This window comes from Cyclopterus lumpus, chromosome 17 (genome assembly GCF_009769545.1).
Source record: "Cyclopterus lumpus isolate fCycLum1 chromosome 17, fCycLum1.pri, whole genome shotgun sequence".
Classification (NCBI taxonomy): Eukaryota; Metazoa; Chordata; class Actinopteri; order Perciformes; family Cyclopteridae; genus Cyclopterus; species Cyclopterus lumpus.
In genome coordinates, this window is record NC_046982.1 from 3,916,813 (window position 1) to 3,933,209 (window position 16,397).

The 16,397-nt window shown below is 43.7% G+C and overlaps 1 protein-coding gene across 1 annotated transcript in view; it reads left to right on the forward strand.

The window, feature by feature from the left end:
- Positions 1–16,397, forward strand: part of astn1 (astrotactin 1) — a 335,249-nt gene that overhangs the window by 94,076 nt on the left and 224,776 nt on the right. The window contains exons 7-9 of the mRNA XM_034555334.1: positions 361–468; positions 2,144–2,293; positions 6,618–6,785. Of these exons, the coding sequence (XP_034411225.1) occupies positions 361–468; positions 2,144–2,293; positions 6,618–6,785 (426 nt within the window). The remainder of the gene's footprint in view (positions 1–360; positions 469–2,143; positions 2,294–6,617; positions 6,786–16,397) is intronic.

A 16,397-nucleotide genomic window follows, 5' to 3' on the forward strand; every position in this document is an offset into this window, starting at 1 on the left:
CTGCGAGCGCCTCACGGCACTTCATCCTGTGGCCCAACTCGAGGATCGATACCGTTGTTCAGTAAATGAAGTCGCAAAATCCCAAATCCCAAAAAGTGGTTTTCAAGCTTTTCTTTAATATCTGATACGGTGAACTTTCCGCATGGCTTCCATCTCCATTAACCTACATTTCATTGATTGAAGGCCATTTTTATGATCTGTTCCAACCTCTGAATCCAGCAGCGGCCCCATCGATGCCGCCGGCTGCCCTTTTGATATCCTCCGTGAGGCAAACTGGAGGGCAAAAAAACAGAACTTGTACATTTTTATTTCCTCCTCTCATTGTAGATCTATTTTTTTTTTTTTGTGTGAATCCAACAGCGGGTTCAACGTTCTTGAACCCAGACGGGGACTCTGGAACAGAGGCAGACAGCGAGCCTCAGCTGGCCTTTTACACCGACCCAAACCGCAGCCGGCGCCGGAGTCGAGGTATGAGAAACGGTAACGCCAACAGCGCGTGGGGCTCAGGGGGTAAGGAGGACTCGCACACCCACAGACAGTTTATCCCGCCGTCTCATGGCATTACCGTTGCCATCACGCATGACAAGTAACCTTTGCAGTGCATTTAGCAGATGGATGGCTCCGTGGTGTTGTGTGTGCTCGTGATTGTGCCCCTCCCTTTTTTCAAAAGGACATACAGGGAGCTTTGTGTTCACGGTGTGCTGTGTTTGTACATAGATGTGTGTGTGTGTGTGTGTGTGTGTGTGTGTTTTGCACAGTTGTTGTGAGCATGCAATGCTGATCTCAACCATGTTGACTGGAACAAGACAAAACGACGAGATCAGACATTTCCTACCAAGTATTTTGATATTAGACTCCAAATGAAGACCAAAAATGCCATATTCTTTAAATAATATTCCACGCAAATATTATTTTCTGAGGAGGAGCCTGTGCCAAAGTGATGGTGCGGCACACTTCTTTGTCAGCATGCCACGTCCTCGCAGCTTCAATGTACAGTAATGGGGTGTGGGGGAGTGACATCACGGCCGAACTTCAATGAATAAAATACAAGAGGCAATGCCCTCAAAATAATAGCTGCTGTCAGACCGTGTTACAAGCCTTCGCGGCGCCCTCGGAGCCAATTACTCCCCCGCCGTGTGCACAGGTGGCACTAACGCGGCGATGCCTCCAGAAGTGTAGCCAACACCTTTAATTAGAGCGCGGCTTAAGAATAGAACAGAGGTGCTGCAGCGCCGGCCTTACTGTGAGCTTTGCATCCAGAGGAGGAGGCGGGACGAGAAGATTGAAATGTTCAACTGCTTTTGCATAAAAAAGCATTTTTTTATGTTCTGAAAATCCAATTCTACTTGTGAAAAATGGTATTTGTGGCTGAGTCACTTGATTGAATAAACTTTCCGCCTGATACGATAGACCAGCATCTACTTTTGTTTAAAGGATCGCCTCAGGCTGCTTCTGCACGAGAAAGCACTGCCAGAGTAATTTAAAAAGTGACAACGTAATCTAGAGTTATTCTACCGGTGAGAAACTAACCCCTCTTTAAACAGAGTGTGAGTGGCTTTATTCAAGGTCACTGTGTGTGTGTGTGTGTGTGTGTGTGTGTGTGTGTGTGTGTGTGTGTGTGTGTGTGTGTGTGTGTGTATGTGCGTGTGTGTGTGTGCATGCGCGCCCCTGCGGGTCACATGTTTAACACTTTCCTTGTTGGACTCTGGAGTGAAAGAGATAAGGGAGAGAAGAGGGATGGTGGCATCTGAACCACTTTTATCGAGGCCCATGTCTCTTCTTCTTTTTTCTTCTTCTGTTTTCATCCCTCCACATCCCAGCTTGGATATTGAAACACTTCAATGGTAAACCTTATTTCTGTGCCACTGAGCGATGCCTGGTCTAAACCGCTCTTTTTGATCCTAAAAGGTCCTTTTCATGGGCGCTAAACCCCATTCCTTCTGGCTTGTTTGTAGAAACGACTCCCCGTGTAAGCTGTTTGTGTTGCGTGCAGCTGTGTGCATGCGTGTCTGGAGGGGCATGTGGTGGGGATGGTGGGGAAGGGTTATAAAAACAAACTTCTTCATCGTGTGTTGTTCCCGCCTCTCTCTCCCACCCTCCCCTCGCTCCCACCCCTGTGTGTTTTGTGTGTCCCCCCCGGCAGCAGGTTCCCCACGGAGCCCCATCAACAAGACCACCCTGACGTTAATCAGCGTCATCAGCTGCGTGATCGGCCTGGTCTACTCCTCACACATGTCCTGCAGCCTCTCGGTGCGGGTGATCCTCCATGTGCCGGAGCACCTCATCGCTGACGGTAAGACTTTGTGGTTGAACCTTTTACTCACACACACACACACACACAAGCACGCACACCCTTGTTCGCGCACAAAGCCCGAGGGGGCTTAGCTGGCATTTTTCCTGCCGCTCTCCGGGGAGTCCGGCTCGTTATTCCTCTCAAACTGGGACCGCCCGGGTTATTTTGCGGTCAAGCTAAGACAAAGGTAAATGCCAGGTCGAAGGCCCCCCTCCACCTCCCCCCTGTGTTTCCCATGTGAGACCACACAACAGATGTGCCCTCAAAGCATCACAGCACATCGAGGCCAGGTCACAGTGACCACCCGCCGCCAGCCCCTTCATCACTCTTCCCCTCTCGCTCTGCGATGCGTCGGACCACTGCGGATGAAAGGGGGGGTGGGGGTGGGGGTGGGGGGGGGGGTGAGGGGGTGCTTTCCAAGCAGGGAGTGGGACGGGAGTCCAGATATATTATAGACTACGACTGGAACTCACTCATCTATCATCTGGAGGTCTGATTTAATTCGGAGCGCTGCAGCTTACCCGGCGGTGCGCGCCGGCCTGCCAAGGAGATATTAAAATTCCAGGGAGGCATCCGGGAGGAGAACTTTGAAAGCAGAGATGAAAGATGACAAATTTCGCCTGTTGAATTACAAAACCCGGCATCGATTTAGAATGTTTCCATAAATGTCTCCACAATCGCATCAGACTTGATTTTGGTGTCACGGCGAATCGGATGAGAATCTGGATTCTCCCACCGGGCGGGAAAAAGGCTATTAATGCCAGCAGCTGTGCATGTGTCTGCCCTGGAATGCTGTGAAGGAGAGCACAGCAAACGTGGAGTGACACCTTTCTCCTTACCTTTCAAAACCAGGAAAGTAATCATCTGTAGATGTTTGTCTGTTTCACGCAGGATAACAACATCTAGCGCGAGTCGAGATAGACTGTAACAAAGGACAGGACAAACTTTTCTAAATGACCACCCTGGAGTCTGAAATGGAAATGTGGCTTCATCATCTTAAATTGTATCTTGTGGAAATAGGTTTCCTACTGCCATCTGTGTCTTGTCTGATACGTGTCCAAATGACATATGAAAGCCATGACTGGCCGTCTACCGGGACCTAATAATACTCTCAGCTGCAGAATGGTTGGCAATCGTAGCGACTCGCAAGAAGGTGGAAAAAAAGGTAAAGAGGGCCAAACAGCCAAGAGTCTCCAGCCATGCTACCTTGGTGAGGCGGTGCTCGCTTCATGGGCTCAGTGCTAACATCAGCATGTTTGCAGTGCCGGTACAAACAATGCTGGTATGGAGCAGGATAAACACGTTTACCATCTTAGTTTAGCTTGTTGGCCTACGAACATTTGCCAGCTTCCACTGAACAACGTGCAGCCGAGGCAAATGGCCTCAGGAATGTCGTGAACTAAATACCTGGACAAACTGAAATGGCTCCCAAATATCAGCGCCAAATGTCAATCCATCCAATCATTGTTGAGCGGTTATTGCTAAATGGTGGTGCTTGAAGAAAATTTCAGGGGATCATCAAAATGGGTTGTCCTGTCTCCAGGAGCCATCCAATAAATGTTGAGCACCTGAAACGCTGAAGGAAAATTCAGGGGCTCACCAGAGTCGTTGGGATTCATCCTCTGGGAACCATGAATGCCTTTTCCACATGTCATGGCAACGGTCTTGTCCGGTCAGGGTGTTGTCCGTGTTGTCATCTTACAATTTTAACCCTTTCAATGTGGGTTTTCACTTCATAAAAGTTCATCCTAATATTTTGGTTGCCTAAAATGGTTCGGTTGTACTTAGCTCCACCCTCTCCAGACCAATAAACAATGTTACGGTGACTTTGTCCAATTCATTAATGCAGTCTATGTGAATTTCTTTTTAGGTTTTTCTCTTACGCTGCACCTTCCTGTCAAGGTTTTCTTTTCCCATTAGATAAGTCACTAAGAAGGATGCCGAATGTGCCATAAAAAGAGAAACATTGCTGATGGGTGTGTAAAGTTTGAAAGATTTCATGAGCAGCTTTATGACGTGCGACGATTAGACAAACAAGATGAATCCGGCCATTTGCAGTGTGTGCTCTATTTTTAAAGCGATCGTCATCGGGGATCCCGCTAACTGGGGCACGTGGGGCCTGCCAAGAATTAATTTAATATGCGAATGCCCGGTGCATCCCATGTCTTCAAACGGACGAGGCTTTGGTCAATGACAGTTGCTGCTAATTCACAGTGGTATAGGGACAGGTGGCAGGTGGCAGGTGGCAGGTGGCCAGGGGCCTCCGACTTCCTGTAACCGAGTCGTGGCTGGACGTCTTTGGTTTGGCTGGTTGTATTTTCAACTTGTTTCATAAATACTTGCTTTTTACAAGCAGATTGAAAATACATTAGGAGATATTTCACATAGTAACCTGCACCTGCACCGTAAGCTGGAAAACCTTTGATGACTCAATTGTCCCTTAAATGCAGATAAATACGGCTAATGCAGTCCTTGTCTCGTTTTCACGGTGGCCTTGAGGGTCAAAACACAACAGTTCCCAAAACCATAAAACATGACATTTCAGAAAGTCAATATGTCGTTATGTGTCGTGTTTCGTGAAATGTTGTGTTTTGTGTAATGTTTTTCCTGAAATGTTTTATTTTTGTGAAATATGTTTTTTCTGTGAAAAGTGGTTGTATTTTGTGAAATGTTTGTGTAGTGTGTTTTGTAAAATATTATGTTTTGTGTAATGTGATTTTGATTTGACTCAATGTACATTTTTCTCCATTTAAATTCCTAATCCCACTTTCCTAATCCACAATTAGGCCCAACTGATCAAATGACCAGCATTTAAAATGTACATGACCGATGCAGTCTATCAACAATGTGCAGCTAAATTACTTAACAAATAATTGAAAGGGCCCTTAATTGTTGTTGGGAGATGTAGACAATGTGTTGACCTGACACTGCAATGCAACACATCAAGTTGCTTTATTCATGTCACGAGTGCTGCTAATAATACACGTGAAGATCAGGGGAGGGCAACTCGTTCCAGATTGCTGGAGAGTTCAGGAGAGAGCAGCTCAGAAACTGTTGGTAAGTGTCGGCCGTTGATAGTCTGTGTTTTTTAAGTGTAAAACTGCAGAGCAGCCAGGAAAGTTTCAGAGTTTGAGGAGTGATTTTTGCTTCTTCCTCCAGGCGCTCAACATGAACCGAGTCCCCCTCCAGCGATAGTCACCAGGGGGCGTGGCCAATTTAATCCCCAAATCACCATTGAATGAAATGCACGCTGTATGTAAAGTCATTGGCTCGGCAAGAGCGGAGAATGTGTACACAAAATTCAAAACCGCTATTTTCTTCACCGTTGCCGTCCTCCTGTTGGCACGCATGTGCGACTGCAGGGCAACACAAATAACAACAGGAGTGTTAGTCCTGCTATTGCAGGTATTGTTTCATCAGTCTAGCACAGTTTGAGTGTTGGTAGCTTTTAGTCTTTAGCTGGCAAGGTGTGTTGTCCTGGCTGGATTTCAGCTCCTGCTTTAAGAATACCAAAGAATCAAGATTATTGTTTATCAAATATCTCAGTGGTAGCTGAGGTTTTTACTCCCCTCTAAAGCTGAAGTGAACTTACCACAATGCAGATACCAACCATTATTCATCAACCGTGGCTGAAATAAGCACTGTTGCTGGCTCTGCTTCCTGGGTTCATAACATCATGTATCCAGCAAGGCACACATTGGCTGATTTACTAGCTGTGTCAACCAACAATAACCAGGTTTTACCCGGATATAATTGCAATAAACAGATCAAAAGGATGCCGACATAACTACATAATAATGCTGATTTGTAAAAAGTCTAAATCCATCTTCATTCATTGTCCATATCGTGGAAGTGTGGTTGCCGCCATAGATGGCTAGGATATTTTTGGGGGCCATTTCTGACTCATGCTAATTTCTCGCCCAAGTTTACATACTTCAACTCGCAAGCATGGAGTGAATCCCACACATTTGCATCATTGGTGTCACTTCTTTCTATTAACTTTGTAAAGTTTTCTTTGTGTTACCTATATTTTCCCATTTCAGGTCTTAAAAAAAAGATTAACCTGCATTGAAGTCCAAAATAGACAGTGTCTTTGTGCTGTGTTTTTCTTTTCATATTTTAACTCTTTTTTCTTCTTCTTCTTCTCATCCCTTCCTGCTTTCCTCCCTCCACCTGCTATTTATTCATCAACCTCCGCATCCCTTTGCTTCCTCCCCCTTTTCCCCTTCTCCTCAACGCTCTACCCATCCCTCATTTCTCCCCTCTCTCTTTTATCCTTGTCTTCGGCTTTCTTTTCATCCCCATCTCCCTCCATCCTCCTCAGGATCCAGGTTCATCTTGCTGCAGGGGAGCCAGCTGGACGCCTCGGACTGGCTGAACCCGGCCCAGATCTTGTTGTACTACCAGCAGAATGCCAGCGGGCCCTGGCTCGGCGAGCTGTGCGGACGACGCCTCCTGGACCCCTGTGAGCACCAGTGTGACCCGGAGACAGGTGAGCCGAGGTCTCGTAGCCGGATTGTTACCTCGGAGACCTGATTTATTTTTTGTTCAATAAACAAGGTCCCCGCCTCTCTGGCTCGACTAGCTTCCGTCATCAAATCCACGGAGAATAGAGTTACAGTTGGTGAAATGTTGGCATCTTTACCTATTCATTATGTCCATAGAGATATTTATAATGGGGGTTAAAGGTGAACTTTATTCTACAACAGTTATTAAAACTGTTTAACCAAACAGCACGGGCCAATAGATGGATTATTTAGAATTGTTTTCCTTGGCGTCACACAGCTGGAACCCAGTTTGAAGAGCGTAAACCTCTGTTGGTCTTAAATCTATATTTTAAAAAACAAGTTATTTACAGTGACAACTGAGCAAGAAGCAAAACCTCTCATGGGATCAAGATGAAAAAGTGAAGGAAAGAAAGCATAAAAGAGAAAAATGTCAGCCGACATTTTTACACTGAGAAAATCCAGTAATTTTGAAATGCTGAGGCTTTTTAATTAACAAAGACTCAAAATTTGACGCCATCATAGGTCCACTAATGTAAGTGACCAATGTGGCCTTGTACAGGGTTGGCACGTGCACGACGTAAAGCATTAAGTTTATTAAGTAAAACACAACTACAAGAACGTTTGCGTGTGCAGACCTCGGCCAAGGTTTTGACAAGTGAAGAAGCATGCCCGTATCCGCTCCAACATGTAAAGGGTTCTTCTTGAGACAATCAGGCCAGTAGTGTCTCCATTACGCTGCTGACAAACAGACAAAAACACAACCTGCATTATGTTTTTGTACAACTTCAAGCGGGTTTTTCCTGGTAACTTTTCAAGAAAGGTTCCTCCAGCCTGTTGTCTGGGTTTCCAATGCGATCTGAAGACTTAATCTTAAGCAAGCAAATATAAAACATGACATGGGACGAGGCTGCTGCTGGCTGCAGGGTGAACACACTCTGCTGCCTACAGTTCAGTGTCTAAATAGCATCTTTCCTCACTGCAACGACATTTACTGCTGCATCGTATTTACTGTGGCGCGTGAATGACATGCAGTGGAGAGCGCCTATCTGCACAGTAAATCGTCTGCTCAGTGTTTGATGGTTATTTAATTGTGCTTCAGAATGTAACCGCCGTGAAACAGGGAAAAATAACTATTACGTAATTGGAAAATAACTTTTTACAGCAACAATGCACCTTCTCGTTTAAAAAAAAAAAAAACTTTACTTTGAACGATGTCAAAGAAAGCGATATGCTCTCCCCTTGTTCTTTCAGATGGTACTACCCGGCACAACCTCGGCCTTTATAGTTGTCAAATCCCCCTAGAATTTTATTTAGACCCTGGACCCAGCTGTCCGATTGCGAGTACCTGCAAATGTTCTTCGTCCCTGGGGACAGTTCATGCGTTGTGGTCCACAGCCGCCACCATCTTTCCCCAATGAACACTAATCTGACAAACTAGACTGGGATTATTTAATTTTCTACAAAAAAAGACATGCCAATAAAGTCAATTGAGATGTTTTTGTTTTATATCTTTAACAAATCGACACATCAGGGAACTTTGCAGGAGTAACGAGAACTAAATGCTCGAGCTAGTTTGTGTGACATCTTACCAGAACCAAAAACAAGCACGCAATCAATTTATTGTCAAGAATCAACAAGAAGAGATATAGCGCTGATCTTTCACTTTCATCTTCGGGCTGGTTTTGTTGATTTCCAGTTTGCATTCAAATGTTGGAAGAAGACACATGTTTTTAAAACGTTTGTTTCTACGTAAAAACCTGTCGAGCTAACATTAGCCGAGTACGTTAGCATATCGTTAACTAGCGGTAGCACTTCTCTGCTATGCTAGCTACTGAAGGTGTACTGAATGTAAAGACTGTTTAATGATTGTAACAGTGAACTGAAACATGCTGGCTTTACAGGGACAGTGTTGCTCCTTAATGTCTTTGTCTTCTGCCACTTTTACACTGAGATCTGTAGCTTTAGCTTCTACCTTTTGTTTTTTACTGCTGAATCAGTTTGACACCCTGCATATATCCTTCAAAACATATTTTAGATGCTTCTCTCTCAAATCATATTTCTTCAGGGAGTGCAGTTAGTGACAGTGTGGGCTCCGACAGATTGATGGAGTAGCATCAGGGGGGCGGAGTTAAGGGTCAACTCTCTTATCCTTCAGGGTCATAGAGTTTTGAAATTTTAAATTCAGTGGAAAAAGGGAAGCTCCACCTGTGCAACTTAGTGGACAAGCATTTGTCTGTGCAACGCTTGTTAGTGGCTTGAAAACTGGCTTGAAAACTGGCTGTGGTTCGAGACAGAGGGGGTCTCGAGTCCCAGTCCTGCAAAGCCTCCACAACTCGCAGCGGTTATCACTCGCTGTGGCTTCAATTGTTTACAGGTGTGACCATGACGACGCTCCACTGCACGGCATGGCCTGAAAATGGAAAATAGATTGTCTCGAGCACTTGACCTGACTTTCCCCAGAGGAGTTGTCCACGGAGCTGATCAATTAGTTTTCATTTCTCCACTGTCAACTTCATTTGTACTGGGGGACAGCAGGAAGTAAAAACCATATAGTTTAAACTCTTATGCATTTTTCGGGGAGCAAAATGTAAAAATGTAAAAAATATGAACTAATTATAGCAGATAAACTGTAATGCGTTTGTCTCGAGCTACTGGAGAGGGAACAGATTTTGAGGTTTTTTACAAAGGCCAAGGAGTAATTTGCCAAAATGTGATCTACTTCTCAGAGCTCCTTCATCTGGTGTGTAATCGTGGCCTAATTGCTTTTGCTTGAACCGATGAAATCAAAATTTAATCCATGAGATTGTTTACTCGAGGAGCAACAGTCCAGTTTCATTTTAAATACAAAAATGTAAAAAAAACATTGAGGTCCCAGCAACAGTTTCAATGACAGAAAAAAAATACTTAACAGAAAAACAAACATAAAGAATAAAATAACATGGCACGTCTGATAGATGTAACTAGTCAATTAAGTCAGCAGCACAACCACAGTTAAGGCATCCAAATTATAGTTTAATTACAGTTCAACTCATAAAAGCCCCCATTATTTTGATGGAGACATCTGGTAGATTATCACGGTAAAATAAATGGTAATTATGCATTTTTACAGGGACAAACTAAAATATATGGTAGAATAGCCTTCAGCTCTGCTCTGTATCTCCCAACCTTGGCACATCCGACAGGGCTCTTCCAGCAGCAACTGCCTCTCCGCTCAGCGCCCCTCCAGACGGCTGCCGGATGCCACGTTAAATCAGTTTGGAGCCACTCCCCTCCTTGATTTAGTTCACTTTCACTCATTAGTTGTGATACATTGCGCCATATGCTTGTTTATGAAAAGTTTAAATCAAATTTGATCCAATATCGGGTTGAATATTCTTAGTTAAATTGGAGTTAGCAGACAGCATCGTAGTTCGTGTCCGGTGCTCTTGCTGCATCCTGTCTGAACTGAGACGTGGGGATGTGCATCAGGTGACAGCCGACAGGGCTCTTCCAGCCGGGCGACTGTAAGAGCAGGACCACAATTAGTATTTGTGGGTTGCTCGGTGGTGTCACTTTGTTGTGTCACGTGTTGTGTACGCTGAGTGCCGGGGTCTGCTTTTGGCACATGTTCAAAGAAGCATTGCTATTTTTTTTTTTCATTCCTTTGTGTGACCTCACTGTTGATATTTCTAACATTATTTGAGCCGTACACAGTGAAAGTACATGTACAAAATGGTATTCCGCCCCGTACACGTGTTGTGGGTGTTTGTAAAGGACGCTTACGCTCTGGCTGGATGAGCGATGGCTTGGAGTGATGGGTGTACTCTGAGCTTGATGGCGTGCCCGAAATGACTGATGGACGTTGAGGAAACATGTCAATAACTTTTGATTGATGGCGCGTTACATGCATTTTTCTTTGCGACCTTAAAAAAGGGAAAATTGAAAGAAATAGCAGTAAGAAAGAAGTAAATCCATTTTGGCACGATATTCTTGTGCTCTTGCATTAATATTTACTGAACTCTGAGACCGAGTGGCTCACAACTGCTTATAATTTATATCTTGTGACGAAATTGCTTACTTAGGCTGTCGGCTGAACACCTCGACCTGCAACTTCTGGCTGAAGGGTGCTACGTGCTGAGAATTCAAATCTGATCCAAATTATTCATCATGTCATTTGATCGACTCGTTGTTAGAAAAACATTTTACCCCAAATAAAAAACAACAACTTCACATTGGGCAAAAAATCCTGCTAATTAGCAAATCTTTGCAACAAAATAAGGCTTAAAATAAGGTTCTCCATCACCTGGATGAAGTGCATTTTGCGCCATAGACCGTATATACGAAGTGCACGTAGTCGCCAGGACGTCACAAGACATTTTGAAGCCTAGATTTCTGCATTTAGGCCGTCGCCATCTTATAACCAGTAGAAGAGTGACGTAGAGATGCCGTATACGGCTCTGGTTGCGGTAACGACCTGTCAATCACAGTAAGCCAACCCTAAAACCTAAATTGCTTTATTGTCTATTTGACTCTAAATGGACCATCATTTACTAAATGAACATCATGCTGTAGATTATGGTCCATAAACTTATGTTTACAATGTATACTGAGGGAATAAATCTAGAGAGAAGTAGAGTAATTATCTTATAGACTTCTATACAACCAGAGGATTCGCCCCCTGATGGACGTGAGAGAGAATGCAGGTTTAAGACACTTTAGCATTGGCTTCCCTTTTCAGAACTGCAGGTTGCCGCCTGGTTCAAGTGCAGCCACTTCAACATCAGGATCGCTCATGGTGGCTGGCTGGCAGTTTAGGAGGCGCTTTATTTGGTATGCGGCTTAGTTTTCTCTGAGCAGAGCGCACAATCCACATGTCATTACTGCAATTGATCATGTTCGTTTAAAAGTATGGAGGCAAAATTTTAATCGCAATTCATATTCAATTATTTTGCAAGAAATTGGCCCAAATAAAACATCTTCTTTTTAGTGGGACGTTTCAAAGCAGTTTTCAATTAGAATCTATCCGGCACTTTACTGCCAGTTCGAAAACAATCAGCCTGTGAAACAGAATAATATAACGTTGTTCTAACAAGTCTTTTAAAAGTTCTCATCTCTGCAAGTAAATCCTGATTTCTTCTTTTCCTCTGTTTCCAATCGTTCGGAAGATATTAAAACGTTAATTTCAATGATCTCCTGGCATACATACGTTTTTTTTTTAAAGTGTTGTTCTGAAAACGTTTTTTTAAGTTCAGCGCTTAATATGACGTCCTCTGTCCCCATGGAGGCGTTGACAGCCTCGCCAGCAAAAAATAAAAAATATCGTCTCGCTTTTAAAAATAGCTTTGGCTTGATGAAAACGGGGGGGGAAAAGTAATATGCCTAGTGCATGACAGGCTAAGCAAAAAAACAAAACTTTAAATGAGTTTCTTTATGAGAAATGCCTTCATTTTCTTCTCATTAGATGAGCCTTAAATAAGTATCAGCAACTTAATAATCATCCCAGAGGTTTTTCCGACATAATTCCTTCACGGATTCTCGGATTTAAGTATCAGAACGTATTCCTACTTATTCTTTCTTTTTTCCAGCAATCACGAATGAAAAATAAAAAAACGAAAGTGTCCAGAATGGATCATTTTAGTGTTACCTGGTTACTTGGAAAGTCTCCGCCGGGTGCGTCACTCAAACTTTAAGTGCAATCGCACATTTAAAGAGGATGAAGTGTCTTCCTGGTTTTGCATGCATTATGCAGCAGCCCGGCGCTCCCCCCTTGGGCAACACAGAGTGAGCTCCGAGACCTTTAAATGAATCCGGGGCCCGGCGTGTCTCACGCCTGCCTTTCTTGGAACAATATCTGAGGCTCGCCCACGCACCTAAATCCACACTGTTCCCCCGCGCCTTTAAAAAGTGATGTATGGACCAAGTGGGACTGGCAAGGCGAGGCCTCGGCAATTGTGTTGTATTTTTTTACATGATGCATTCGTATCGAAACTGTCCTGCATACGTGCTGTAGACAAGTTAAATCCAATCCTCATTGCTGCAGAAGGAGATACTTTAGAAATGCGCTGCTACGATGTCTGTGTGAGACATTAAAGAGGCCGCTGGGTGTTTGAACCACAGGCTGTACATAAGTAGTGGACGTGTTCATTGTGGCGACACCCGTTGGTTTGAGGACTGAGGTTATGAAGCCACGAGTTCGACGCTGCCATCTTGAAATATGGCCGTCGCCATCTTGCTTTTTTTTTGCGGAAATATTTGAAATGCGGAGGAGTGACGTAGAGACGCAGAAAGACGCTCCAGAGTATGTGTTTGGATAATGTGAAACATACAAGGACTCATTCTTCCTGTATGATGTTCCCACATCATAACACACACGTAATGGATTAGCGTGCGTATATCTGACAAAACATGAGGGAAAAGCATACTTTCAGCGCATTAGTTGCTGCCCACTCAACAGATCAAAGGTTCCGGGTTATTTAAAGGAAATCTGTACATTTTCTGGTCGCACTAACAGCACTTTAGTTCTGTGTGTGTGTGTCATAAGGTGACAAATAGCAGAGTGGGGACGCAATGAAAACGAAGTGTGGAGCTCAGAAGCTGGCTCAGCGCCTGCATATTTAACAATTAGGGGATGTAACACCTCACGAGTGTAAAACAAGTTTGAGCTTGAGAGCCGTGACCTCAGAGCGCAATGAAACGGCAATTAAAAGCAAGGCACAGCGTTAAGCTTTGTTCAGCTGTCTTTGCAACTAATCTAAATGAAATGCTAAACCTCCTGTGATCTCAATGCCTTTTTTTCTTTTTTTTTCTGGACACAATTTACACTGTCAGTCAAATTGTGAAATTGCCTTCCTGGTGTCAAACATTTCAGCTCTCTCACTGCACATTTAACAAAGCAGCAAAGTATAAATGATGTTAAGAGAGTGGGCGGTTTTCAGTTCCCTACCGCACATCACTCCGGTGATGTTTCAGGGGAAACATTTTTGCATAAGGTTGGAAGGGCAGAGCGTTTGATTGAATGAGGTAGCTAAGCAACCGTATGGGCTTTTTGAACTCGACTTAATTTAACGGGGGTGCTGGATTCACTTGAGAGGGTGAGAATGGGGGGGGGGTTAAAACTATAAACTTGCCACACAAAAAAAGACATTTAACATAAACCAACATCTTTTGAACAGACAAAATAAAAACTACCACCAATTAAAAGTAAAATATACATTGTGGAACAGTTTACCTGGTTGGAATTTGAAGAAGATTGAAACTGTGGACTCCATTATTATTTAAAGCAAAAACACTTGGCTAAAATAGACAGTATGGACCTACACTTAAGATTTTGATAACATTGATTTATTTTGCCATTATCGTTCTACTACTGTGTGCGAATGAGAGCGAGCACTCTTGACTTGATATGAAGCCATTCGTACAACATCTGGTAGATGACTTAATGAATGACTATCTTACGTTAGCAATGTTCTTTCCTTTGCTGTGACATTTCACTCATTTAGCAGCTTGCTAGTTAGCTAGCTAGCTTGGTAATTCTACCATGCGTTCACGCACCTTGTGAACTGCTGAGTTTTGTCCACGTTACCTTAACATTTAGCCTGACTTTACTGTTTTAAAGTTACAGGTCATGATAGTAGTCAGCCTTTCAATTAGCTTAATGAGCCACATACGCCGCCTTGCAATAGCCAAGTTTGAACCCGTAAAAGACAGTCGCTATGCATATCTACATAACACAATATGTATCATTTTAATATTCACTAACAGTCAAGATGTGGACCTGAATTCACGTCTAAATACCTAGTGGTATTCAGCTGGAAAAAAGGTGGTTTGGAATTTGAAGTTACTCGCATTTTTTTTAACAAAGATCCCTAAAATTTGGTGTCTAAAAATGTACAGTTTATAAAGTTTATCTGGTGGACAAGCTACGCTGTGGCACGGTTTCTAAATGAACTGAAACTTCGGCTTCTTTTTTCTCCCTTCCTGGCCGTGCACCTCAACTAACTGAAGCACTCGAATTGCTTTGTATTGTCGGGTCAAAAAGCAAAAAGACGAACGGCTGTTGGGTGTTTGTAGAGCTTCTATGGGTTGGGTGTACAGTTCCAAGGCACTAAGCGGTCACTATCTCCTTTTGTCTTTGTATCGCTTAAGATGATCTTTTTCTTCGCTTCACTCGCTTTCATTGTCACGGACAGAACTCAAGAGTAAACAAAGATTGATCTTGACTATGATTGTGCTATCAAATACAAACGGCCTTGAGGAATCCCAAACTGCCACCGTCATTTCTTTTTCTTTTCCATTCGGCACCACGAGCGGGGCAATCAGCGAGTCTGATTTCCTGTAGCCTGGCAGGTACTGACAGCTGACCTTTATCCATTAACAGTGGTGTACAAGCTCAGGGTTTGTGCCCTTCACTTGCCTGCTATTGAGCATGAGCGGAGCTTGTTGTACACGTTACCTCCGAGTAACCCTCTAAACCGCAGGTGAGGCCCCATCACTCATACCTAGGGAAGTCAAGGCCGGCGTTTCTCCCGGGTGCTGACGCCCGACTAAAAAGCTGATGCTTCACCGTTCTTTGTTCAAGGCTTCACGCCAAATCCAGAGCATGGTCTCAATCCACATCCCTCCACCATTCTGTTGTTTTCGACCCATTGGGGAGGCGTTGGAAGATATGGCTCAAAGTCTCTCTTCATTTTTTATATACAGTATATCAATCAGTTATCAGTAGATCAATCTTTGAAATATTCACCCTGTCTTCATATGAAGCCATCCCACTTGGGGACCTGAACCAGGGGTTTACAAACCCTTTTTAAATCACATTGCCTCCATTTTTAAGCCGATACTGTTGAGCAGTGTTGCATGTGATCCTATTAGCAGAATGTTGCCTTAGGCCTAAACGCTTAGTAAATTTTGGGAAACCGCAGTCCCGAGACAAGATTTGCTTTTCTAAATAATGACCAGTGCCAAGTGTCTATTCATTAGACTAATCGCTGATCTAATCCCTTCCCTTTCAGGTAGGGGATGTCATCCAGTTAATGGGACTAGTCAGATAATTGTGAAAAACGGAGCCTATTAAAATTAGACATTGGGAGTAAGGATGCGCGTTAATTTCAGTATTTACTCCTCGGCTGTCTGGCATTGTGCAATTAAGCTCCAGGAAGTACACATACAGAAAGTTACCAAGGAACCCAAAGAAGTTGACCAAGTGGTTTGAGGTGTGAAGTAAGAATCATTGTGTTTTTGGTATTTCTCATTAACTGTTCCAGGTAAATTAACATGATGCATTATCATGAGGACTGAAAGAATATTCTCAATATCAGCTACAAATACCAGTTGGGGATGGGGAACTGTCGTGCGTTCCGTTTTCTTTCTCACTCCAAGATAACAAGAAAGCTGTTTTTCAGTAGTTGCCATTTGGCTGCAAGCAAGACGAAACAAAAGCAGCAGCTCAGTCAGCAGACACATTGATAACAAAATCTCGCCAGGAAACCCACTCTCTCCTTTCTGCTCCGATGTCTGTGCGTCGGTGGAGTCACACAACTCGGGATAACTTCAAATGTGCACTCAAATTGTAGTAAATGTTTTCTTTATCTGAGTGGTAGTTTTCTTGGTCTGTGTGTGTT